General features: G+C 42.8%; 1 protein-coding gene across 1 annotated transcript in view; it reads left to right on the top strand.

Annotated features, from left to right (window-relative positions):
• Positions 1-140: 140 nt before the first annotated feature.
• ADGRA3 (adhesion G protein-coupled receptor A3) overlaps positions 141-25,083 on the top strand; it is a 122,997-nt gene continuing 98,054 nt past the window's right edge. The window contains exon 1 of the mRNA XM_007468999.1: positions 141-382. Within this exon, the coding sequence (XP_007469061.1) occupies positions 141-382 (242 nt within the window). The remainder of the gene's footprint in view (positions 383-25,083) is intronic.

The following is a 25,083-nucleotide window of genomic DNA, read 5'->3' as shown; positions in this document are numbered from 1 at the left end:
CGCGCCCTCTGGCCGCCACGAGGCGCCGGGCGCCCCCGGGCCCGCGCTGCGCTCCCGTCCGCCTTGGCGCCGGGGCGGCCCGCTAGGCCAGTGTTCTGCCGCTCGGCCGGCAGGCCCCGACCCGCCGCCCAGCCCGCAGCATGGAGCCGCCCGAGCGCCTGCGGGGACGCGCGCCGCCGCCTCTGTTGCTGCCGCTGGCTCTGCTCGCGCTGCTGGGAGGCGGCGGCGGGGCCGCGGCGCTGCCTCTGGGCTGCAAGCACGACGGGCGGCCCCGAGGGGCCGGCAGGGTGGCGGGCGCCGCCGAGGGCAAGGTGGTGTGCAGCAGCCTGGAGCTCGCGCAGGTCCTGCCCCCGGACACGCTGCCCAACCGCACGGTCACCCTGTGAGTAGCCCGCGGGGCGCCACTCTGCCCAAGCGCCCGGTCCCCTCCCTCCTTCCCTGCCGGCGCTATCTGTCGTGCCGCTTCTCTCTCCGCGCGACTTGCAAAAGGGTCCCGCCGGCACCCCTGTGCCTTTGTGTGAATGAAGCTGCGGGCAGGGCTGGTGCTGGGCAAGCCCCGGGGGGCTCGGCCTGGGCGCGTTTCTGCGGCAGGCGAGCAGATGTGTCCCCGAGCTGCCTCTGAGCTCCGCTAGTTTGCAAAGTAAAAGTTTTCGGGTTCCCCGCGCGGTCCGGGCGCGGCGCTTTTGAGCTGCGCGGTGCCACGTGAGGATGCAAGTAAACAGGCAGTCCGCAGAGTTAAAGCTCATTCATCCAGTGCGTGGGCTGCCGGAAAACACAGTGCTAGGTTAGATTCGCCAGTCCTTCAGCTTCTTCCAACCTAAGTTACTTGGACGCAAGTTTGCAGGATACTAAAGCAGCACGAGAACTTTGAACGCCCCGGTGTGTGATCCCCAAACCCCCAGACTGTTTCCTTCGCTTTTGCTATCTTAGTTTTACTACAGTTAAAGAGCACCTTTTAAAATAGAGTTGTTTATAAGGGCCAGAAATATATTTCAGATGAAATCGTGCAACTTCCAGATCCGTTTTCTTGGGTGTGAGCGCTCATCTTTTGAAAAGCCGAGAACTTCGGATTTGCAAACTCTGGGTTTGCTGAGCCTTGCAACTCAAGGACTTGATTTTCAGATTGAGTTTCCACCTGGAAGGAAAAATTTTTGGTCTCGTTACTCAGTTTGTGTTACGATTCACGGTCCAGTTTTGCAAGCGTGGTTCTGCCAATTCTAGCTGAATCCGTGGCCCCAGTGACTCTTGATTTTATTTTCTGAACAACGAATTGGTTTGGGAAGGCTTGAAAGTGTTTCGAATGGGTATTTTGTCGAACTGAAATATGAGTCCCTCGGCGCCGTCTTTCTCTATGTTGTTGTTTTGGTTGGTTCCCTAAAAAAGAATCAGGGCTGCCACTATAAAAACATGAAGGCAAGGGAAGCAGCATGACCTGTGAAAGAACTTGAACTGTGGTTTTTAATTTAACCCCAAAATATGGTTTTTAATTTAACCTAAATTAACCCAAGCAGGATTTATGGGTAAGACAAGTACAAATTTCATTACCAACACCTTTGTTCTTCATTGCCATTTGTTTGAATTAGGAAAGATTTAACACAGGAAAATTGTGTTTCTGTTTATGGAGGCCCGAAAATGGTAAAAGAGTTTTTGTTTTGTTTGATTTCCTTTACCAACACTCGACCATTTGGTAGCGGCAGCAGCTGTATTTATTTCTTAGCCAGATTCTTTGAAGTGGATATTTTGGGTATGGGACCATAATTACAGTCTGGAGTCAAGTGGAGAAAACCTTTGCGTTGCCCAACTCCCTTGTTACTCTGAAGAAATTAGTCATCATACATTTGGGTTCTGGATCAGTGGCACTTAAGCTGATTCAAGTTTAGGTCGAGTTTTTCAGAACTGTCAACAGTGGATTAAAGCAGCTACTTTAAATTGTTGATTTTGCGGGGGGGAAAAAGTTGATATTACAGAAAATCACTTTTCAGCATATTATCAAACTATTTCACTGAATTTTTTTTGAGCTGATTAAAATATAAGTGCCTTTGAAATGCCATTTTAATCCTTTTTTCACCTGAAAGCTCTTTAGATAAAAGTAAAATTAATAAAATTTATTCAGTGAATGGGAAAAAATTATAATTTATTTAAGGATCATATAAAGTTGATGTTCTGGATGAAGTTGGTTCAAGGTGTATCAGACGTGGTGGAGGGTCTTCTGGGCCAGTTTCCTCATTTTATTAGGGAATAAATCAGAGGGTCGCCGTGGATAAGTGACTTGTCCAAGTTCCCATGGTGAACGCCTGGCAAGGCGTCCGTGTCCCAGATCCCTGCCCTGCAGTTCAGATGCTTTCTCATCATCACCCCTTGTCTTCATCTTCCTTCTTAGTTTAACACGGTTTTTTATTGAACTGAGGTCGCGGGCAGTATGTTGAGGTTTGGACTAGGTGTTAGTTTCCTAGGACTATGGTAAATTACCACAGATTTGACGGCTTAAACAACAAATTTCTTCTCTTGCAGTGCTGGAGGTCAGAGGTGTGAAATCAAGGGTTTCAGCAGGGCCATGCTCCCTCCAAAGGCTCCGGGGGAGAATCCTTGATTTTTTCAGCTTCTGACATTACTTGGATTGTGGCAACCCAACTCCAATCTCTGCCTCTGTCTTCGCACGGCCTTCCCTTTGTGTGTCTCTCAAATACTCTTCTTTCTCTTCTAAGACACCAGCCATTAAATTTAGGGTCCACCGGAAGTCCAGGATGATCTCATCTAGAGATCTGTGACTTAGTTACATCTGCAAAGACCCTGTTTCCAAACAGGGTTACTTTCAGAGGTGTAGGGCTGAGAACTTGGACCTATGGCTTTGGGAGACACTCACCTTTCGGTTCACTACAAAATATAGATTAAAAACATCTTTCTTCTCCAGGAACTTACGGTATTTGGGGGGAGAGATTCATGAATAAGTCTCAGGACAGTATGGTAAACTGTCTAATATCAGGGTGCACAAGTAGAAAAAGGAACCCAGAAGAGGGCAACCGAGGCCCCTTTAGGGCATAGTGGGTGGGATGGAGGATCTGAGGATCCAGAGCCAATTTGAGAAGGACGAGAAAGATGATAGTGAAGGAAATGGTGAGGCAATGAGGGGATGGAAGGTGGGAGCCCCCAGCATGCCCACTGGTGTGGAGATGCTTGTGAAGCCATGCATTTGATATTGCTTGAAACTCAAGGGCAAGTATCTAGTGCCTGGAGTGGTGGTGGTGGCATTGGGGCGCGGTGGGGGGCAGGTCAAGGTCAGACAGGCTCTCTGGTTGGAGTTTTCATTCCTTAGGTGTGGCCAAGCATTTTCAGCTGAGCTGTGATGCAGGTGTTGCATGGAAAGTTGATAGGGGTTGAAAGGATGGCAAGGATTGGATAGAAGTTTTCTTTTTTCTTTCTTTAATAATGAAAAATAAGGCCTTTTCTACTTAATGGATGAACTGGACTTCAATATATTGATAGCTTAAAGCTCAGATCTTTCAACTATGTTTTTTTTTTTTTTTTTTTTTTTTTTTTTTGCGGCATGCGGGCCTCTCACTGCCGTGGCCTCTCCCATTGCGGAGCACAGGCTCCGGATGTGCAGGCCCAGCGCCCATGGCCCACAGGCCCAGCCTCTCCGTGGCACGCGGGATCCCTCGGACCGGGGCACGAACCCGCGTCCCCTGCATCGGCAGGCGGACTCCCAACCACTGTGCCACCAGGGAAGCCCTCAACTATCTTAGTGAACAACACATTTTCATAGCCACGTTTCTAGAGAGGTCTGGCAGAAATCCTCAGCTTGACCTGTTTTTTGTATCTCATGTAGCCTTTTGTATTAAAGGATTAAATTCCATTTATTACTCTTATACACACGTGGAATAAAAATTTAACTGCAGTTAATGTTTTTGTTGGAAATCTGTTTACTTTATTCCTATGTTTTATATGAGATGCTCAATATTAAGTTTTAAAAATTCTGAGGACATCAGTGGTAGAAGGTTGTACAGATTTAGCCCTGCCTTTCCAACGGTGTTTTCCTCATGATGCTACATGGCGATTCTACTTCATCAAATGTTTGTTTGCTATCAGAAAACTGATAATTGGATGTCACCAGTATATGCAGCTCAGTGCCAGGTACACAAAAAGAGGTGCTTGTATTGTTTGGAAACTGAAACCTGGTTGGAGAGAGAAGATTTGCACTAAAGCAAAGCAGATATCTCAGGAACAATCACAGAATGTCTGTAATTAAGTAATAAATCCTGTACTGCTGATTGTTTAAATGCTTTAGGAAGCCTGAAAAGAGGAGAGAGCAGTGGGGCTGTGGAGGCATTGGAAGATTTTTTCATTTTCTTGGAGAAGTTAGGACTTGAGCATGGCCCAAGGGGAGTGAAAGATGGGGTTTTGGGGGGGGGGTAGGGCATTCTGCAGTAACAGTGAGGGGTGGTGATGGACTGGCCCCACTGAAATGCAGACAGGGTTTTTGGAACCATTAGTCTATCCATGGCATTTCAAGCACGGTTCTGATCAAGGTCAGTTAGGGGAGAGTGTACAGATGGGAGGTGGAGGGGGCCCAGGCTGAAGCCTCTTGGAGCAGTGGAAGAGCCTGAGAAGGAAGGAGCCTCTGGTGAGGTAGGGGGAGCACCTGGGGAGAATCTGGTCATAGAAGCCAAGAGAAGTTCAGGTTTGAAGACAGGAATTGGGCGCACCCCAGTTGAGAGATGCTGAGAGTTGAGGAACAGTAAGACCAAGCTGGACTTGACAGCCTGGCGCTTTGGTGCCCTCCGTGGATTAGAGGCTGTGGAAGGCAGGTGGGGGTGGATTGAAGGGGGAACAGTGTGAGGATGGTGGTGATAGCACCTCCCTGAGATAGAAGTTTGGTGTGAAGGAAAGAGAACGTTAGCGCCTGAGTATGGCACATTGATTGAGACACTGTTAATTTTGCTGGCACAGTGTTGAGTGCTAGGTATTCAGGGATAAAATAAGACATGATTCTTTCATTCAAGGATCAGTCTTATACACAGATTCTCTGCTTAACCAAAGTGTGCATCTCATTGTCCCCTGAGCAGATTTGTATTTTGCTTCCTGTGTGCCTTGGCTAAGTCTGCCACTCTCTCCTGGTGTCCCTTTTTTGGTAAATTGTGGCTCCTTCTCAATCCAGCTCATCTGCTATGAACTCTTCTTTCCCTCTTCCAGTGCTCTGATCCTTCCCTAGCGCTTCTTATCTGTGCTCTTCTGTCACTTTATAGATACTTGATGCTCTCATAATGCACAAGCCCTCAAAGGAAGGGCTCTGAGACCTCAGTGGGTGGGAACGTAATTGTCTTTATTGATAAGTGTAATGCTAATAAAGATAGGACTGTATCTTGGGAGGTCAGGACAAGTGGAGGGATGTGAATTCAAATTTTTACCCTATTATGGCAAATGAGAACATTTATTTAGTTTAGGTCAGCATTTCACAGCTGTGGGATCCCCTATTCAAGAATGGGTCTAGTAAATCTATGGACAGTTACATTTGAACTGCATGTTCTTATGTGTATGATAAGCACACACGTTAGGCAGTGTGCTGGCAAGTTGCTCAGAAATATTGCAGAATTTTGGTCCATGAAAGCAAGTCTTAAGTTTTTCCAGTGTGATGAGAAGGTTTTGCATGACCCAGCCCCTGAATCCTGTTGCTTCTTGCCCACTTGGAGTCCTCTGGCATCAGGAGTAGATGAGAGAAGTTGGTGGGTTTGGCAGTAAATCAGAAATAAAATACCAGAAACAAAAGAAAACAGGAGGGCTTCCCTGGTGGCACAGTGGTTGAGAACCTGCCTGCTAATGCAGGGGACGCGGGTTCGAGTCCTGGTCTGGGAGGATCCCACATGCCACGGAGCAACTAGGCCCGTGAGCCACAACTACTGAGCCTGCGCGTCTGGAGCCTGTGCTCCGCAACAAGAGAGGCCGCGACAGTGAGAGGCCCACGCATCGCGATGAAGAGTGGCCCCCGCTTGCCACAACTAGAGAAAGCCCTCGCACAGAAACGAAGACCCAACACAGCAAAAAAAAATAAATAGATAAACTAATAAACTCCTACCCCCAACATCTAAAAAAAAAAAAAAAGAAAAAAGAAAGTAAACAGGAACTTTCGGAGGTCCTTGCCCCAATCCAGTTACATCTTCTATTCTTAGGAGCCTGTAAAGATGGCTTTTAAAAATAGGCAAAAAAACAAAAACAAAACCCAGAGTAAAAACTCTTGAAAGTCAGTCAGAAAATGACAGGTGAAGTTTCTTATAGTAGTACTCAGTGACTTTTTTTTCCCATAGCTGCTTCTCTGAAAGCAGTTGTTTTCTGTATTGTCTGTATTCCTGTGGAGGAATCTTTAAGTCCAGAGACCATAACTAGTTTATTGTTGTGTCAACAGTTTTCTCATAAACAGACAAAAATTAGGATACAGAATTCTTTAAATTTTAGTAACTTATTAAGTCAGTGTTTGCAAAAATTAGGAAGCTGTAGATGTAGACTTGCTCAATGAGTTTTTTTTTTTTTTTTTTTCTTGCGTTATGCGGGCCTCTCACTGTTGTGGCCTCTCCCATTTGCGGAGCACAGGCTCCGGACGCGCAGGCTCAGCGGCCATGGCTCACGGGCCCAGCCGCTCCGCGGCACGTGGGATCCTCCCGAAACGGGGCACGAACCCGCGTCTCCTGCATCGGCAGGCGGACTCTCAAGCACTGCGCCACCAGGGAAGCCCGCTCAATGAGTTTTTAATTGTTGCCTGACTAAATTTATTCTAATATCATTTTATGCTTTATGCACGGTTTAGCTTGCATTTATGTTCAAGTGCAGACAGTTTTAGTCTGAAGAGGGGGTTTTAAAGTAAGCAGTCTCGCCCAAGCTGTTTTTCTTTCCCCCACCACTAATCTTTTAAGAAATTTTGCCTGTGTAGTGAGGGAATCTCCTGCATGTTGGATGGGGTGGGACAGAGCTGTAGCTGGTGCCTCACAGAAGGGACATGTTTCTCCTGGCCACTTGTAGTGCCATGCTGAGCACATGGCAGATATTGGGCTTTTCACTCAGGGAAACATTTTTTGTCCTCAGATCCCTCCAGTTCAGGACCTGAAGGGAGCAAATGGAAGGGATTGGTATAAGAATTATCCAGGCCCACCCCCTCCCCCTTCATAATCCCACCGTACTTCCGCCAACACTCTGGTCTTCTTTTTCCTCTTTGCTTGCAGGCCTGGACTTAAATCTGTTTTCCTACATACAACAGGGACCTTCCAAAGACCAGAGCTGACTTTTGATAATCACTCTTCTCTAGTGGCTGTCTTTATAATTCCTCCACTAGTTTTTAAAAGTGCTTGCTTTTGCTTTCATTCAACAGATACCCACTGCCTACTCTGCTCGTGGTCAGCTTGATTTAGGCGAGCTTGTGTGACTTTTTTTTGGCCATTAGACCAGTTTTATCCTAGTCTTGTGTGCTTGTATCCCATCCTGGAACTCCACCTCTGGCCTTCCAGATGTACAATATCTGTCACACTTCTCCTGGATCTGGCTCTTTTTGACGTGATTTAACCTGCATCTTCTTCCATTACCACACTCTGCTAAGACAGCTGGAGATAGCAGGGGGGCAACTGGTGGACTTTCGGGAATTATTATAGGCAATAGGGTTTGTAAAGGGAAATCTGCAAGACTGGTTTTAGGAACAGCCTCGCTAAAGGGACTCATAGGCCTTTTTGGTCAGTGACCACCTTTGCTTTCTTGTCACATCTGTCTGCCGGGCACAAAGCCTTTCCCCAACCTAGTAGGTCTCAGATCTCCGGTAGCGCATAATCACTCCCATTATTTACAGCAGTTCTTTCCAAGCATTTTCATGTTGTGACACACACACAGTGATTATGTTTGTGTGGAGGGTGCTCCAGGCCAGAGTCCCACTGCCCCAGGCCCTGCATCCCAGCCCTGGGGTGGTCCAGTGGGGTGGGGCAGAGGCATTTATCTCCACCTCCCCCAAACCTGGCTGCTGAGCTTGCTGTTGAGATTTTCCACCTTGTGTTGAATCACCTGGGAACATTAAAAGTTCCGATGCCTGGGCCACAGATGTCGTGATCTGATTTGACTGGTCCAGGATGGGACCTGGAAGTTGGTATGTTTCACGGCTCTGCAGGTGATTCTGTTGTCACCTGGGCTGAGAACCTGTTTTCTAGCAGCACAGCGACCTGAAGGGGTAACCATCTTCACCAGCTGCCATCTGCTGCAACAAAAGAAGGTAGAAGGAGCAGAGGAACAGATTGAGGAACACGGTCTCAAAAGGGGGGGGCAGGGAGGGAGGGGACTGTTCCCAGGTGGAGCAAGGATGGGTGAAAATCAAGAGACATTTTTAGGACAGAGCTGAGAGCTTTAGGGTGGGGCCTTATTCATAAGAGAGAAGAAAAATGACTTTGTAAAGTGGCAAGTGATGTGCTGAAGTTGGATTTAATACCAAGTCATGGGGTTAAGGACAATAAAGTTTTGGAGATGCGTTGTGGTACTAAAGGAATGAACTGAGAAAGTCTAAGGGCAGCAGGCATTTGTCCAAACCAGTATTTGAGGGCCTAATACTCAGATGGAATAGGCAACGAAACACATATGGCCCCTGCCTCCGTCTACCTTAAATCCTTTATTTTATATTAAATTTAAAATAGAGATTTATTTCCAGTAATAATTCATTACTAATATAAAATAATAAAATAGTATAGAGAAGCTATGAGAGGCCCAGTTCCCCAAATATTTGCCTGCTCTGGGAATTTTGTTTTTTAGTCTTTACTAGTCTGATAAGTTAAAAAAAAATGCTTATTTTAATTTACATTCTGATTATAAGTGAAGTTTAATATAGTTTGACATGTCTACAAAAGGGTCATTTGTATTTGGCCGCCTTCTCTGTACAGTTTTAGTTTCTAGTAGCTTTTTCCCTCCCCAGTTGACATGTTTTGTTTAAGCAGCCACTCCTCATCTGATAATACATTTCTTTCATTATTTTCTTACTGCTTTGGCTGGGACTAAGGAGGCAGGACTGTGGGCATCTCTGTCGTATTCTTGACTTGAGAACGGGCAGGCATGTTGGGCAGACGAGGACAAGAGATTTCCTCTAGCAGGGCACATAACTTTGTTGCTAGGCTAAATCCACTCATATAACAGGCAGGCATTTGCTAGTTGCTTTTAGCTCTCTATCAATTCGCATGACTGACATTCTTGGTTCTTAGTTTAAGTAAAATAAAAAATACCTTTTGTCCTTTTTTTCTTCCCATATTTTGCCTTGTTAAGTTTAAATTTACATGTTTGAACTGTGCATATTTGAAATCTTTTGTTCCTGAGAAATCAGGATGGGGGAGGGGGAAGGGCAAATCTGTGGAATATAATCCTATACAAAGAAGGCTAAATTGTCCATCACCCTCACTACCTACTTCTTAGAATATTTTTATTAAATTCTTCTGGATGACAGTGGCATGAACATGAAGAAAATCTTTTGGCAGGATTGCTAGCCCTACATGTAAAAGTGGTGCTTTCACCTCGTCAAGAATTGTACACAAGTCCCCTCTTATCCCCATTTTCAGTTGCTCATGGTTAACTATGGTCCGAAAATATTAAATGGAAAATTCCAGAAATAATTCATAAGTTTTAAATTGTGCACCATTCTGACTAGCATGATGAAACCTCTCTCTGTCCTGCCTGGGATGTGAATCATCCCTTTGTCCAGCGTACCCGCCTGTTAGTCACTTAGCAGCCGTCTGGGTCATCTATCAGATTGACGGTCCTGGTATCTCAGTGCTTGTGTTCAAGTTACCCTTATTTTACTTCATAATGATCCCCTAAGTGTAGGAGTAGTGATGCTGGCAATTCGGATGTGCCAAAGAGAATCTGTAAGATGCTTTCTTTAAGTGAAAAGGTGAAAGTTTTAGACTTAACAAGGGAAGAAAAAAAAATCATATACTGAGGTTGCTAAGATCTACAGTAAGAACAAATCCTTTAACCATGAAATAGTGAAGGAAAAAGAATTTGTTAATTTTGCTGTTGCACTTCAGACTGCAAAAGTTATATGGCCACAGTGCTTGATAAGTGCTTGGTTAAGATGGAAAAGACATTACATTTGTACAATGAGAGGTTCTGAGAGAGACTACCTCCATAGAATTTTATTACAGTATATTGTTATAATTGTTCTAGTTTATTGATGATCTCTTACTGTGCCTAATTTATAAATTAAACTTTATCAGAGGTATGTATGTGTAGGAAAAAATCATAGTACAGTATATAAAGTGTTCAGTACTACCCAAAGTTTCAGGCATCTACTGGGGGTCTTGGAACATATCACCTGCAGATAGGGAGGGAGTACCGTACTTGCAGACCAAAATGTTTCCCCAGAAGAGGAATAAGCATGTCCGCAACCCAGGCTGTGGGGAAATAAAGGATCCCTGGGGTAATCTGAGCTCCTCCAGCCTTACCCTCAGCCCTCTCCCCTGCATCCCCCCAGCACAGGACATAATGCATAGTATGTGATTGTGAGTTAAATTCATTCCCTATATGAAGACATTTCTGAATTAAAATAAATAGTTCCAGGTATGTGACCTAGCCTCCCCTAGAATGTCAGTTCCATCGAGGTCAGAGAGACTGTTTTGCTCTTTCCTGCAACTGTAGCACCTAGAATAGTGGTAGGCTTTTTTTTTTTTTTAACATCTTTATTGGGGTATAATTGCTTTACAATGGTGTGTTAGTTTCTGCTTTATAACAAAGTGAATCAGTTATACATATGTTCCCATATCTCTTCCCTCTTGCGTCTCCCTCCCTCCCACCCTCCCTATCCCACCCCTCCAGGCGGTCACAAAGCACGGAGCTGGTATCCCTGTGCCATGCGGCTGCTTCCCACTATCTACCTACCTTACGTTTGTTAGTGTATATATGTCCATGCCTCTCTCTCGCCCTGTCACAGCTCACCCTTCCCCCTCCCCATATCCTCAAGTCCGTTTTCCAGTAGGTCTGTGTCTTTATTCCTGTCTTACCCCTAGGTTCTTCCTGACATTTTTTTTTCTTAAATTCCATATATATGTGTTAGCATACGGTATTTGTCTTTCTTTTTCTGACTTACTTCACTCTGTATGACAGACTCTAGGTCTATCCACCTCATTACAAATAGCTCAATTTCATTTCTTTTTATGGCTGAGTAATATTCCATTGTATATATGTGCCACATCTTTATCCATTCATCCTATGATGGGCGCTTAGGTTGTTTCCATCTCCGGGCTATTGTAAATAGAGCTGGTAGGCTTTTAATTGGCATTTCTATGATGGCCTCATGTCATGAGCCGGGTAGAAAGCAGGTTGTAAATTGTGTTGAGGATGACACTTCAGTCTAAACCCTCCTGAGATTTAAATGAAGGAAACTTAAAGCTTTGGAGATGTAACTGTAATACAGATTCTGTAATGCAGTTGTTAAACTTTTCTTTCTTTAAGACTGCTTGAATCTAAGTCTAATTAAATTGATTCATTTCCCATCAAGATAAGACTTAAAAGCAATTCTTTGTTTTAAGTGCGATTCTTCCCAACTCTTTTTTCGTGAAAAGGCTAAGAGAAATTGACTAGGGGTGTATTCGTCTCTAGTACTGTGTTTTAAGACAGATGGGCTTTCTATTAGATTATTTGTTTTAACCTTTGATTTGTTTGTTTTAAACAAGACCAAGTGTGATCTCTCCCTTTCTAGCTAAGATTTGATGAGAATCCTAATTCTTTCGGATACTATGTGACTTGCAGTCCACCCTGGCAATCAGTGCTAGGCTGACTCCTCAGTTCCTTGTGACTGCATCCTACCTCACGTTTGCTTGCATTGCTGCAGGTGTCATACTGTTTGGAATGATTTATTTACAGTTCCCGCTCTCTTACCAGATTGTGAACTCTTTTTTTTTTTAAATTGAAGTATAATTGATTTAGTTTCAGATATACAACATAGTGATTCAATATTTTTATAACTTTAAATGGAATATAACCTATAACGAAATAGTGGCTATATTTCTCTGTGCTGTACAGTCTATCTTAGTTGCTTATTTAATACATTGTAATTTGTATCTCTTAATCCCATTCCCCTGTATTGCCCCTCTCCCCATTCCTCCTCCCCATTGGTAACCACTAGTTTGTTCTCTGTATCTGAAGGTCTGTTTTTGTTTTGTTATATCCATCCCTTTGTTTTATTTTTTAGATTCCACATATAAGTGGTAACATAGAGTATTTGTCTTTCTCTGACTTATTTCTCTTAGCATAGTACTCTGTAGGTCCATCCACATTGTTGCAAAGGGCAGAATTCCATTCTTTTTTATGGCTTAGTAATGTTCCATTGTATACATATACCATGTTTTCTTTATCCATTCAACTGTCAGTGGACACTTAGGTTGCTTCCATATCTTGGCAATTGTAAACAATGCTGCTATGAACATTAGGGTTCGAATTAGTGTTTTCATTTTCTTCAGATGTATACTTAGCAGTGGAATTTCTGGATCATATGGTAGTTCTGATTTTCATTTTTTGAGGAACCTCCATGTTGTTTTCCATAGTGGCCGCACCAGATTGTGAACTCTTGATGGTGATGTTTATCTCTGTATTCTCAGTGTCTATCACATAAACACGCAGTTAAGTCTTTGTATAAAGAAGTATCATTTTCCCCACTATATTTTTCTCAAGTGGGATTAGGGGAAGAATCTTACATTATTTTTAACACAAGATGATGAATCTATCATGATAAGCTCGAGAGTCTTCAAAGCGGAATACCCTACCTACAAGGTCAAGGCTTAAACTCCCACTCTGCCTTCGATAGTGAAAAGTGCTTCTCTTTTGCCCAGATTATTTCATTTTTTTCCTCCCCTTTTCTTGATCTGTTTCCCTCCTACTTCTTGAGAAACTATCACTTATCTTTTCAGCTTCTCCCCTAGTTTGTGATGTTTCTCTTTAGCATACATAGCCTTTGTTTAAGAAAAAACCCCAGAACAAACAATAAAACTCCCCTCCCCCAAACCACCCTTGTAGCAGCACCATGTTGGAGTAGTTACTCTTGTTCCTTCACAGTTAACCTTCTTGAAAGGGAGGCATGAATCCATCCCTGCAGTACCTTGCCTTTTATTTGTTTCAGTCCATTGTTGTCTAGTTTCTGCACTGTGCCTTGCCTGGAATCTGCTTAGATTCAAAGATCTTTCATTCCTCCACTGCATGTGTAGTCTTCTTCTGGTCACCACATCTGTTACCATGATCACTTAATTATTGAATTTCAGCAATTTGACATGGTTTGGGCTCAGAAGCTCCTATGGGGAAATGGCTAGCTTGGTTGCATGGTTTCCTGCCAAGATGGGCCACAAAGAGCAGTACCTCCTTAGGGGATGGTGTGCTTTTGAAGGCAAAGCCCTAGGGAATGGATGTCATCTACTCTGAACCATGATAAGTAGAGATTGTCTACTTGAGATTATTGCCTACTTAGAGAACCCTAGTTAACTGTCTGCTATGACTTGATTTTTCAGGGCTCCTTGCTGGAAGAAAAAAAAAATGTCTTCGAGTTCTTCCCTCAGGGATAAAGTTGAAAAACTTGCCCATCAGTTTAGCAACCACAGACTGGGGCCATGATGTAAGAACTTTGTCAGACTTTCCCTTTTTAAGCTTTGTTAGTGTTTCCATCATTTTTCATTTAGTGTTTATAGAACTTTAAAAATTGGAGATGTCCTGTTACCGCATGGAGCAGAGATGAGGGGGGATTATGGAGACCTCCTATACTAAGTCTGAGTATGTCCAGAGTGAAAGTAGATGGTGACAGCTTGTAAATGGGAAGTGTTTATTTTTCTATTGGGAGGTTGATAGTAAAGCCAATGTGAAGATCCTTCTCATTGTTCTTTCAAGAGTGTGGGATTGGGCTTCCCTGGTGGCGCAGTGGTTGAGAGTCTGCCTGCCGATGCAGGGGACACGGGTTCATGCCCCCATCCGGGAGGATCCCACATGCCGCGGAGCGGCTGGGCCCGTGAGCCACGGCCGCTGAGCCTGCGCGTCCAGAGCCTGTGCTCCGCAACGGGAGAGGCCACGACAGTGAGAGGCCTGCGTACCGCAAAAAAAAAAAAAAGAGTGTGGGATTTCAGGAAACTTCTTAACTTTCTGTTGAAATTAAATTTGGTAGACCTGCTGTTTCTACTTCTGTTGAAACCTTAAAGCATCCATGATTGAGTTAGCTAAGGTAGGTGGTTAAAAACTTCTAATGCTAGTTCGACTTTCTCCCAAATCCGGTTTGGCAATTATCTTAAACTACTGTGAGTAGTGCAAACTAAGGTGTCTAAAGCGCCTTGGCCTCCAGAACTTTATGTAGTTGACCCTTGAACAACATGGATTTGAACTGTGTGGTTACACTTATATGAGTGGAAGTTTTTCAGGCGTTCAGTACTATAGTACTGCGCTATCTGAGGTGGGTTGAATCCGTAGTTATGGAGGAACCGTGTATACTGAGAGCTGACTATAGGTTATTATTCAGATTTTCCACTGAGTGGAGGGTTGCTGCCCTCACCCCCATGTTTTTCAAGGGTCCAGTATGGGTCAGTGCCCTGAGCTGGTTTACAAGTTCTAATGACTGCCAACATTTTGATGTTTATCGTGTGCTGTGTACTGTGCCACGTGCCCCACATACACATCCCAGCTGGTAAAACAATCTCATAAGGTTGGCATTGTTCCTATTTTTTCAGGTGTGCCAACTGAGCGTGGACAGGTAAATTGATCCTCTCAAGTTACACACCTTTTCGGCTTCTGGCCTAGGACTGTGGCCTTTAGGCCTGTAATTCTCACTATTGTTCTGTTCATAAAAGTCACAGACAACCTAAATGCTCATATTGGCAGTAGGGTTTGAGAATAAACGTTAGTAGAACAAAAGATATGCGGGAACTTGTTTACTTTGAACCATTGCTTTAGAGCTGGCTGACTGATGGGAAAACAAAGTAACTAGTACTTTGTCCTAGTAACTGAAGGAAAGAAATTTAACATCTCATTTGCTATCATCAGGAGGTTGCGGGAATGATCAGAGCGTCCTACTTAGGACTGCAGTGTAGTATTATTGATTATTAAATAGTCCTCTTACCTGCATTCTTGAGATTGAAAATTTTATCCTGGTGTAATAAATGACCTATCTCAGATATAGCTGCCCTATTAAGATGAAAGGAATACTCACATCATAGCGGGTAGTTGCATTTTTGGTGGGTCTCCGTGGGAAGTGAAAAGAATGCATAACACTCTTTTTTTTAGGGAACGCTCACAACTACCTGTCACAGTTATGCCTGGGTAAGCAGGGAACTGGCACGCCTTTCCCATATTTGATAAAGATGACCAGAAAGCAGGATACAGAGGAAATAGCAATGAGACTGAATGGATACGGGGCCTTACGTTAGCTTTGCTACCAAGTAGAATGGTGACCCTTAGCACATCATAATTTTTTGGCTCTCACTTTCCTGAAGAGGAAAATGAGGTTTTGAACTAGATTATCTTTAAGGCTCTTTAACTGCTGAAATTCAAGATTACTTTGATATTTTTAAAAAATCCACAGAGTTCATGTGCACATTGAATGAAGCTCAAATTATGTCTTAGAAGGAATTCATTTCATTATAGTAGTAACCAAGTGCAGGGATGTTTTCTTGGCCGCATGCCTTTTCTCACCGCTCTAGGCTGATTGCCCCTCATTCACTGGCTGAGACCTGCCCTCGTTCCCTGGGGCTGATCCCAATATTGGGACCTTGTGCTTTCATCCTATTAACTGTTTTTGGTTTTCTTTTTTTTTTTTTTTTGGGTCCCTGAGTTCCTGAGTTAGATCTGAACCCTTGATGAACGCTAGCACTGAACTCTGGTTGTCTCTCTGCAGATCCCCATTCTTTCCTGTTATGGGAGTATAGATTATTAAACCTCAGTTCAGTGAGTCCACCAGCCTGCCTATCTGAGTTTCTGAGTATCAAAGGAATGTACAAGTTGTGCATAAAGTTCAGAAATGTACACTTTTTTTTTTAGCAAAGTGAAGATGCCTTTTTTGACTTTATAGACACAGGCACGCATGTATTTTTCCTTTATTTTCGGACTGTATGGATGTCCTACAGGTTCTGTATCACATGATTATTTCTTTTGCCTGCATGTCCCCCCTGCCCTTACTGCTTTGCCCCTATTACCACGTGTTTATTACGCATCTTTTGATGCCAGTGTTCTGGCTGATTCTTTTTCACAGCACTTCCTTGTTGACTCTCTACACAGAACTCACTCTCAGTGGGCAGGTCAGTTCCTGGTCACGATCCCCCCACCAGTTATAAAAAGTACTCTCAGGTCTTAATTGTCTATGATAGAGTTTCTGCAATAGAACCAGTATGGCAAGTAGATTTCTTGAATGACAGCACCTGTGAATTGGGAGCAGCCATTAGGAGTGTTGCCTGAGCTTATCAGGAAAGTACCAGGACTGACTCCTGATCTGGCATGGGACAGGGATGTGGTGGCACACGTGCCCTTATTTGCCAATGGCCCTGGAAGCCTAAAACTCTGTTAATGACTGGATTAATTGTTTGGTTTTATAATCTTAGGGTCATATGGCTTTTTGTACATATCAGGGTTCTTCCCTGTTTGATATAGTTTCAAAAGCTACCTTAAAAGCGTGGCTCTAAATTTACAAAGGTCTCAGGAGATTTCTTACCAATAGAATTATTTAGACTCTATGCTTAGTAGTAAGCACTGTCCTTGTCAGAAATGATGATTTCACGCCTTGGTAATAGTCTCCAAAATGTGCTCTCTGAGTATATTCTAATAGAGACTGGCACCCGGCATTTGGACCAGCTGCCTAAGAATTTTTGGAAGATTGTATTGGAAAATTCTGGTTCCCATGTATTAAGAACCTCCTACAAATTAGGAAGAAAAGACAAATGATCTATTAGAAACATGGGCCAATAATAATAGGTAATGTTTGCTGAGTGTGCCAGATCTTGTCGTAAGTGTTTGAAGGGTTGTGTTGTATTAGTTAATTCTCGTACTTCCTTAATGAGGTCATTATTATTATGATCCCTCTTTTGTGCCTGAGCAAGTGGGGCATAGAAGCTCATTAATTTCCCCAGGGTCACCCAGGCAGTATGTGGTGGAACCAGGCTTTGAGCTGAGGCAGTCTGACTTGAGAGCTCATACTTACAATTAGTGTGTTGTAATGGTCAAAGGACAGTTCCAGACCTTCACAGGAAGGGAACACAAATTTACAATGGGAAGTGGAAATTAAAATTACGAGGTACCACTTTTCACCACTCAGATTCAATCGTGACCCTGGCAAGAATACTGCCCACGTAATGTGTGTAGTCACATCCCTCCTTCCCTCCGCCTCATTCATTAATTTAGGAGCATCCCCACTATCAGTACCCAGGTTCTCTGCAGCTAGCGTCCACTCTGAACAGAGGACCCGCTGACTCCGTGCCTGGGCTTCTGACTGCAGAACTGTATGCCACTAAGTAGGTGTTGATTTAAAGCAGTCTGTGGTAATTTGTTATGCAGCAAAAGAAAACTAATACAGAGAAGTTATCTCTGTTTAAAAGGATTTTCCCCTTCCTGTCTGCCCTTTGAATTCATTTTTTTTAACAACAAAGATCAGAAATGTTTCCCTTAATCATTCTGCACTTCAGCAACATTTAAACTCGATATTCTCTTTGAATCATCATATATCCTTCTTGTAGCACTTCACACTGAGATTCATGTGTCATATTAGTCTGAGGTCTATTTTTGTGTCCTTTAATTAATGATGCTCCCAGCACACAGTAGATGTTCAAATGTACTCTCAGTGCGTAGTAGGTTCATCGTGAATTTCAGCTTAAAAATCAGACTCGGAATCCTAGAAAAAACTCATTCTGATCCCAGGAGAAAGCTCTTTACTTGATTAAAATGCCAAATAAACTTGCTTTTATTATATTCATAAATATTAAGTGCCCAGTGTTCTTTATGATGTTACAGACACCTTGAAAAATGGGCTCCCTTTTCTCATTGAGCTGATGTGTTCCTAAGATAAGATGAAGTGTTATCATTTTTAGGCATTTTGGAAAGAATAGCTAGTATGGCATAAAAAACCTTTTAGTTTTTATTAATCAAATGCTATTTGATTACATGCGAACTTATGGCTTAATAAGAAAGCAGAAAAATAGATTATGTCCTTTTTAGTTATAGAACTACTGAATAAAGACTCTGAAATAATTATAGGAAAAAACAAGCCTTAAAAAAATGTTAGGTCTTTGATAGAAATGTCTTTCAATAACTTGAAAGGTTATTTAATGAACCATTTGAGTCGTTAAGGGTGACCATATGCCCAGGTTGACACCTGTTGTCTTGGTGTAATTATTAATGCGAATGTAAACACCAGGTGTCTGGTGATAAGTTATATTGTGACCCTATAATAGTATGTTAGCTGGTGATACCTTTGATTTGCTGTCTGCTTTTAAAAAATTGTTCACCTTGCAGAGATTGAAGGTGGCAGTACTATTGCTTACAGCTTCACGAAGGCAGGCTTAGTGTACTGAACTCTCCCCCCATTTCAACAAATCCATGCATCACTGGGTAAAGCAAGTAAGAGCTTTAAAAGTTGCTCAGGTGAATTTTGTTGTTTAATAGTCACGAGGCCAGGGAACAGAACCACAACTTCCTGCCAGCAGGCCCCCATCCAACTCCCTTGTTTTGCCTTTGGTGGTTGGATGCTGGACCAGGATGGCTGTGGCACTGGCAAATGGGTGTGCTCAGCGACACCTGATTGTTTTACAGGGAACCTGGAGCTTTACGTTTGGTTGACATATGAGGCATTGCTTTAACAGGTACCCTTGTGATTAAAAATCATCATTCTGGGGCTTCCCTGGTGGTGCAGTGGTTGGGAGTCCGCCTGCCGATGCGGGGGACACGGGTTCGTGCCCCGGTCCGGGAAGATCCCACATGCCGCGGAGCAGCTGGGCCCGTGAGCCATGGCCGCTGAGCCTGTGCGTCCGGAGCCTGTGCTCCGCAACGGGAGAGGCCACAACGGTGAGAGGCCCGCGTACCGCAAAAAAAAAAAAAAAAAAAAAAAAAATCATCATTCTGTTAAGTGAAAGGTGGTTGAGATTTTCTCTGGGTTTTGGCAACTTCGTAAAGGGAAAGGCTAGCCTCCCTGTGTGACGGCACGGGATTGGCTAGGCAGCAAGCCTGACCCCAGCCATTCAGCATCCGGAGAGGATGCAGGAGAGGAAGGAGCCCTCCACTCTTAGGAAGTGACTCTTTTACAACCCCGTCAGTGGATATGCATTGAACCACGCTTGTTTACTTTTTCTCATTTCCTCCCAAAATTCTTTTGAGAATGACAGAAGTAGTATAAAAATATGAGCAAACCCATAACTAATGGGACTGAAAACTGAGAAAGGTGCCGCAGTGCTCCAGAAGCTCTGAGGACGCTATGGAATAAATAAAAACAGATGGGATCAGATTGATGGCGAAACTGCACAGTGAAGGTACTTACAACCCAATAGAGACAAAAGCAGGAATAACTAGACAAATGAATTTTCTTAACAGGATCTTGGAAGATTCCCAAGAATTGAAACTCTAGGGAGTGGCAGCAGAAGTGGGTGAGGAGAGTGCTCTGCCCGGAATTATAGCCCTGAAACAGCTGCTCCAGCTCTGCTCTCATTGAGTTTGACTCAGAGGGCTTGGTGGTAGGGTTTGCTCTGCAACAAAGCCCTTTAGCTGAGTTTTAAATAAGCTGGGAGATTTGACAAGGCAGAATACCAGTGGGTGACTGTAGCTGGAAGTTGAAGTTTACGTCGGGGACCTCAGGTTTCTTTTGTTCCTTCCAAGGATATGAGGCTTCTGTGCCTTGAAATAAAGGCATTTTGCTCACCTCCCTTTCCTACCCATTCCCCATTCTTTTCAAGTGCGCTCAAGAAACCCTGTGCAGCGAGGAATGCACATCAGCCCAGACCCCCATTTGTAAAGATGAGCAAGCAACCGCGGGTCATCAGGCCTGTGATCAACAGCATGATTAAGGAAAAGTTAATAAAGGAAACTTCTAATTCCTAGTCTCAGATCCAGGAGAAGGGCAATCTATAAAGCAGGAGTTGGTGTGGGAAAGGAGCTGTTGAGAAAAGGAGGCTGTCTGAGAAGTTAACTGTGAGATTGTAATGTTAGAACGTGCTGGCTGGGGGCAGTAAATGGGCCCAAGAGCAAAATGGGAACCACTTCAGGCTGAGAAAATTAGTGGTCGGGAAAACTGAGCCGAGGATTTCTTTCAAAATTGAAAGCAGAAGGTTTAAGAATTATGAAGAAGAATTGAGAGATGTGAAGGATGGGTCTACGAGACGTAGTATCCAACCAACTTAAAAGGAACAGACGTAGAAGGGAAAAGCAGCCGGTAGATGCCATCAGCAGTCAGATGGCAAACAGCTTTTCAGTGAGGGAGCTGGTTCCTCTGTAAGTGTCTATTTCTTTTTCCCACACCGTGAAATGCCACTGCTTCAATATTTAAGTGGACACCCCGCCTTCTCATTCAGAGGTCCTCGGAATCACTTGACCATTCTTGTTAGGCATAGTGTCATTTTAACACAAAGCTTTTTACACTGTTCATTTGAAAATAATTTCAAACTCTACATGAAAGTTAAAAGAATAATAATAATCTGTAGAACCCTCATATATTTTATATCCAGATTTGCCAGATTTTTCTATTAATAACACTTTACCCCTGTATCAGTTCCTTTTTCTTTCTATGTACGTATGGTAAATGTATTTTAAGACATTTGACAGCCTGATGCATATCTTAACCCACTGAGCTTTTTATAAAAGTGATCTTGACTTTTTCTTTTGGCATCTTTAGTCTTGGCAATATGGTTTGTCTGTCAATAAAGAATATTAGGGTTTTGTTTGTCCTTTTTACTTGGTTAATTTAACAAGCTCCTCCCTCCCCCTTTTAATCATGTTTCACTGGGAGTGAAACTGCCTCCCTTATAAATTAGCTGGCGGCTTATGAGAGACATCAGCTGCTTGAGTGTTACTTCTCCATGACTCATGAATGAATCCCACCAGTCTTTCCTAAATGTTAAATTCTGCGAGATTTACTCTGCTGCCTTTCGTTATGCTGACTGTCATATAATATTCAGTCTTCTGTTACACGGCTTTTGATTTCAGTGCTGTATCATAGTCAAATCTTAATGTATAAACATTAAGCTATAATTAGGGATCCAGACTTCACATTTCAGCCACGGTTTGTATATTTGCCAGTAGTGACAACTTTTCCTAGTAGCTGGACATTTGAAGATGGTTCTAATTTTAGAAGCGTTCAAATGTGGAAAAAAGTATCTTGGGACAACTTTTATTGCAATATTAAAAGAAGAAAACTAGACATATTCTGGTAGATTTTTTTGACCTCCCCTCCACTCCCATTTTTATTCCGTAAGTCTCAGAGAAGGAATGAGCTTGGGACTGAGATTTCTATGTCTCATCTTTACAGCTGGATGCCCGGACATTGTAGATACCGTATCATTAATTCCTTATAGAGGGATATTTGAACACAGAACATTAAACCCAGCTGTATTTTTATTTCTTTCATTTATTGAACAGATATGGTGGGCTTCTTATCAGTTGGATCCTCTGGGAAGTGCGTGCCAGAGTGGGGTTAGAAGAATAAGATGTTTACACGGGGAAATAACTATGGGAAAAAAAGGGAGATGAAGCAGAAGTGCGTATGGAACACCTCTGGATTGAGATGCAGGTCTAGGCCCTGTGAAAGGAGAGGGGCAAGGAAGGACAATTGGGTGGAGCAGACTACCGTGCAGCTATGGGAAAGTCTTGGCCAGCCCAGCAGGGAACTCTGGTGCAGAGCAGGACTGCTGGGGAGTCTGTACTGGCCAGGAGCAGAGAACCTACTTATCACTGTTGTGCTCAGTCCTGGGCTGGCATTGCCTGCAAAGTGGGTGGCCTCTGCTTGGAAACTGAGGCAGATTCTCTGGACGGTTGCAGCCAGAAGTGGTCAGCTGCCTGCTCTCCTGTGCAGGGTCTCTCTGGAAGGGAGATCTGAGTAGTGCGCCTCCCTAGCCCCACAAGCCCCTTACGTATCAGGCTCTGTTTGAATCTTCAGTCTGCTACTTGGTCTGAATATGAACCTGGGCAAGTTGCCTAACTTGCAAATTTTTGTTGTTACTGTTTCAGAAAAAAAGAATAGTATCGGTTTCATAGTGTTCTTGTGAGGAGTGAATGAGTGTGTATCCACACAAAGAAGAAAGGATGCTCAACATCACTAATCATTAGATAAATGCAAATCAAAACTACAATGAGGTATCACCTCACACCAGTCAGAATGGTCATCATCAAAAAATCTACAAACAATAAATGCTGGAGAGGGTGTGGAGAAAAGGGAACCCTCTTGCACTGTTGGTGGGAATGTAAATTGATACAGCCACTATGGAGAACAATATGGAGGTTTCTTAAAAAACTAAAAATAGAACTACCATATGACCCAGCAATCCCACTACTGGGCATATACCCTGAGAAAACCATAATTCAATGAGTCATGTACCACAGTGTTCATTGCAGCTCTATTTACAATAGCCAGGACATGGAAGCAACCTCAGTGTCCATCGACAGATGAATGATAAAGAAGATGTGGCACATATATACAATGGAATATTACTCAGCCATAAAAAGAAACGAAATTGAATTATTTGTAGTGAGGTGGATGGACCTAGAGTCTGTCATACAGAGTGAAGTAAGTCAGAAAGAGAAAAACAAATAAATACCGTATGCTAACACACACATACATATATATATGTATATATAGAATCTAAAAAAAAAAAGTTCTGATGAACCTAGGGGCAGGACAGGAGTAAAGACACAGGTGTGAAGAATGGACTTGAGGACACGGTGAGGGGGAAGGGTAAGCTGGAACAAAATGAGAGAATAGCACTGACATATATACACTACCATATGTAAAATCGATAACTAGTGGGAAGCAGCTGCATCGCACGGGGAGATCAGTTCAGTGCTTTGTGACCACCTAGAACGGTGGGAGGGAGACTCAAAAGGGAGGGGATATGGGGATATATGTATACATGTAGCTGATTCACTTTGTTAAACAGCAGTAACTAACACAACATTGTAAAGCAATTATACTCCAATAAAGATGTTAAAAAAAAAAAAAAGAAGAATGGCTGCATGAGAAATGTCCACCATTATGATTTTTTTTTTGTGGGGATGTGGTGACAGTCAAGTTGGAAAAGATCCCTACGCTTTATGAGTTTTTACCTTGTCATGGGAGACATGGTAAATAGACAAATATCTGAAGAGTAATTTCCAATAATGAAAAGTGCTGTTAAAACAAGGTGACATGGGCTTCCCTGGTGGCACTGATTAAGAATCCGCCTGCCAGTGCAGGGGACACGGGTTCAAGCCTTCGTCCAGGAAGATTCCCCATGCCGTGGAGCAACTAAGCCCGTGTGCCACAACTACTGAGCTTGTGCTCTAGAGCCTGCGAGCCACAACTACTGAAGCTCGTGTGCCTAGAGCCCAGAATCTGCAACAAGAGAAGCCACCACGATGAGAAGCCCGCGTGCAGCAACGGAGACCCAATGCAGCCATAAACAAATAAATTTATTTTTAAAAAATGATATGACGATATGACAGGGCAAAACATTTTTTGACACGCAGGGACTGAAGCATAACACCCAGAATTTTTTCTGCAGGAATGAATGAATGGATGAATGAATGCATCCAATTAACAGAAGGACACAATGGTGAACAAACTGATAATACTGGGGACAAAATGTGTGTAATTGCTGATGGCATGCGGAATTAAATGTGATTTTAAAATAAAGATTATTCAAATCGATGGAGAGTTTTGAAATCCAATAGATACTCTTATTCTTACTTGCTAGGAGGAATTAATTTAGAAATGAGCATGATTTTCATTTGCCTGAAAACAGAATAAGCCGAGACAGAGTACACTAAAACAGGAGTTGGCAGACTTTTTCTGTAAAGGGCCAGATAGTAAATATTTTAGACTTCCCTGGCCAGATAGTCTCTTTTGGCACTGCTCAAGTCTGACGTCATAGCATCAAAGCTGCTGTAGACAATACGTGAACAAATGGGCATGTTCGTGTTCCAATAGAACTTTAAGAACGTTGGAATTTGAGTTTCATAGATTTTTTCATGTATCATAAAATGTTATTCTTTTGGTTTTCTTTCAACCATTAAAAACATAAAAACCATTTTTAGAGCCCATGGGCTGTCAAGCAGACAGGTGGCGGGTTGGATTTGGCTGCCCCCAAGAGAACGTGGGGAGTAACCAGTTTTCATTAGTGGGATAAATGAAGCAAAGTATTAAACATTTACTTTTGAGGAGGTAACATTTATGATTTTAACTTATCACAGTTGGCGCTAAAGGTTTAGGCTGTGTGCCCGTTGAGGTTAGTGACTCAGAAGTGTAGCCTAGCCATATTGCCTCTTTTTCTTGTTCTTGATCAAGATATAGTGGTAAGAGGTGTTTTTCTACATGATAAATCTGGTACAGAATCAATTTGTATTATTATTTGAGCATATCAGAAATGTCAAGGGGTGGTAACTTTTAATATGTAAATGTATGCCCTCAGTCTTCAGTATGTCTCTGGTCTTTCTATATTGAATACCTAAAGAGCTTCCCAGCCTCCCATTCTGCATGGTATCCACTTAATGGATAACTTAACCCAATCCCATATTCCTGGGACCAACTTAAATATCCAGTAATTAGCTTTTATAGTGCAATGAATAATTTTGTTATCTAAATATATAACTAATATATAACATATGTACTGTATTTTGCACGTGTGTAAGTATGTCTTTAGGGTAAATTTCCAGAAGGAATAAATGAATCAAATATTATATATGCATTTGTGTTTTTGCCCTCCATAGTGATTTTACTGAAATAATTTTGTTATCTAAATATATAACTAATATATAACATATGTACTGTATTTTGCACGTGTGTAAGTATGTCTTTAGGGTAAATTTCCAGAAGGAATAAATGAATCAAATATTATATATGCATTTGTGTTTTTGCCCTCCATAGTGATTTTACTGATTTATAGCAAAATTGAGTGGCTG

This window comes from Lipotes vexillifer, unplaced genomic scaffold (genome assembly GCF_000442215.2).
Source record: "Lipotes vexillifer unplaced genomic scaffold, Lipotes_vexillifer_v1.1 scaffold179, whole genome shotgun sequence".
Taxonomy (NCBI): Eukaryota; Metazoa; Chordata; class Mammalia; order Artiodactyla; family Lipotidae; genus Lipotes; species Lipotes vexillifer.
Note: the sequence above shows the minus strand (reverse complement) of the source record. Positions and strands in the feature narration are given on the sequence as shown.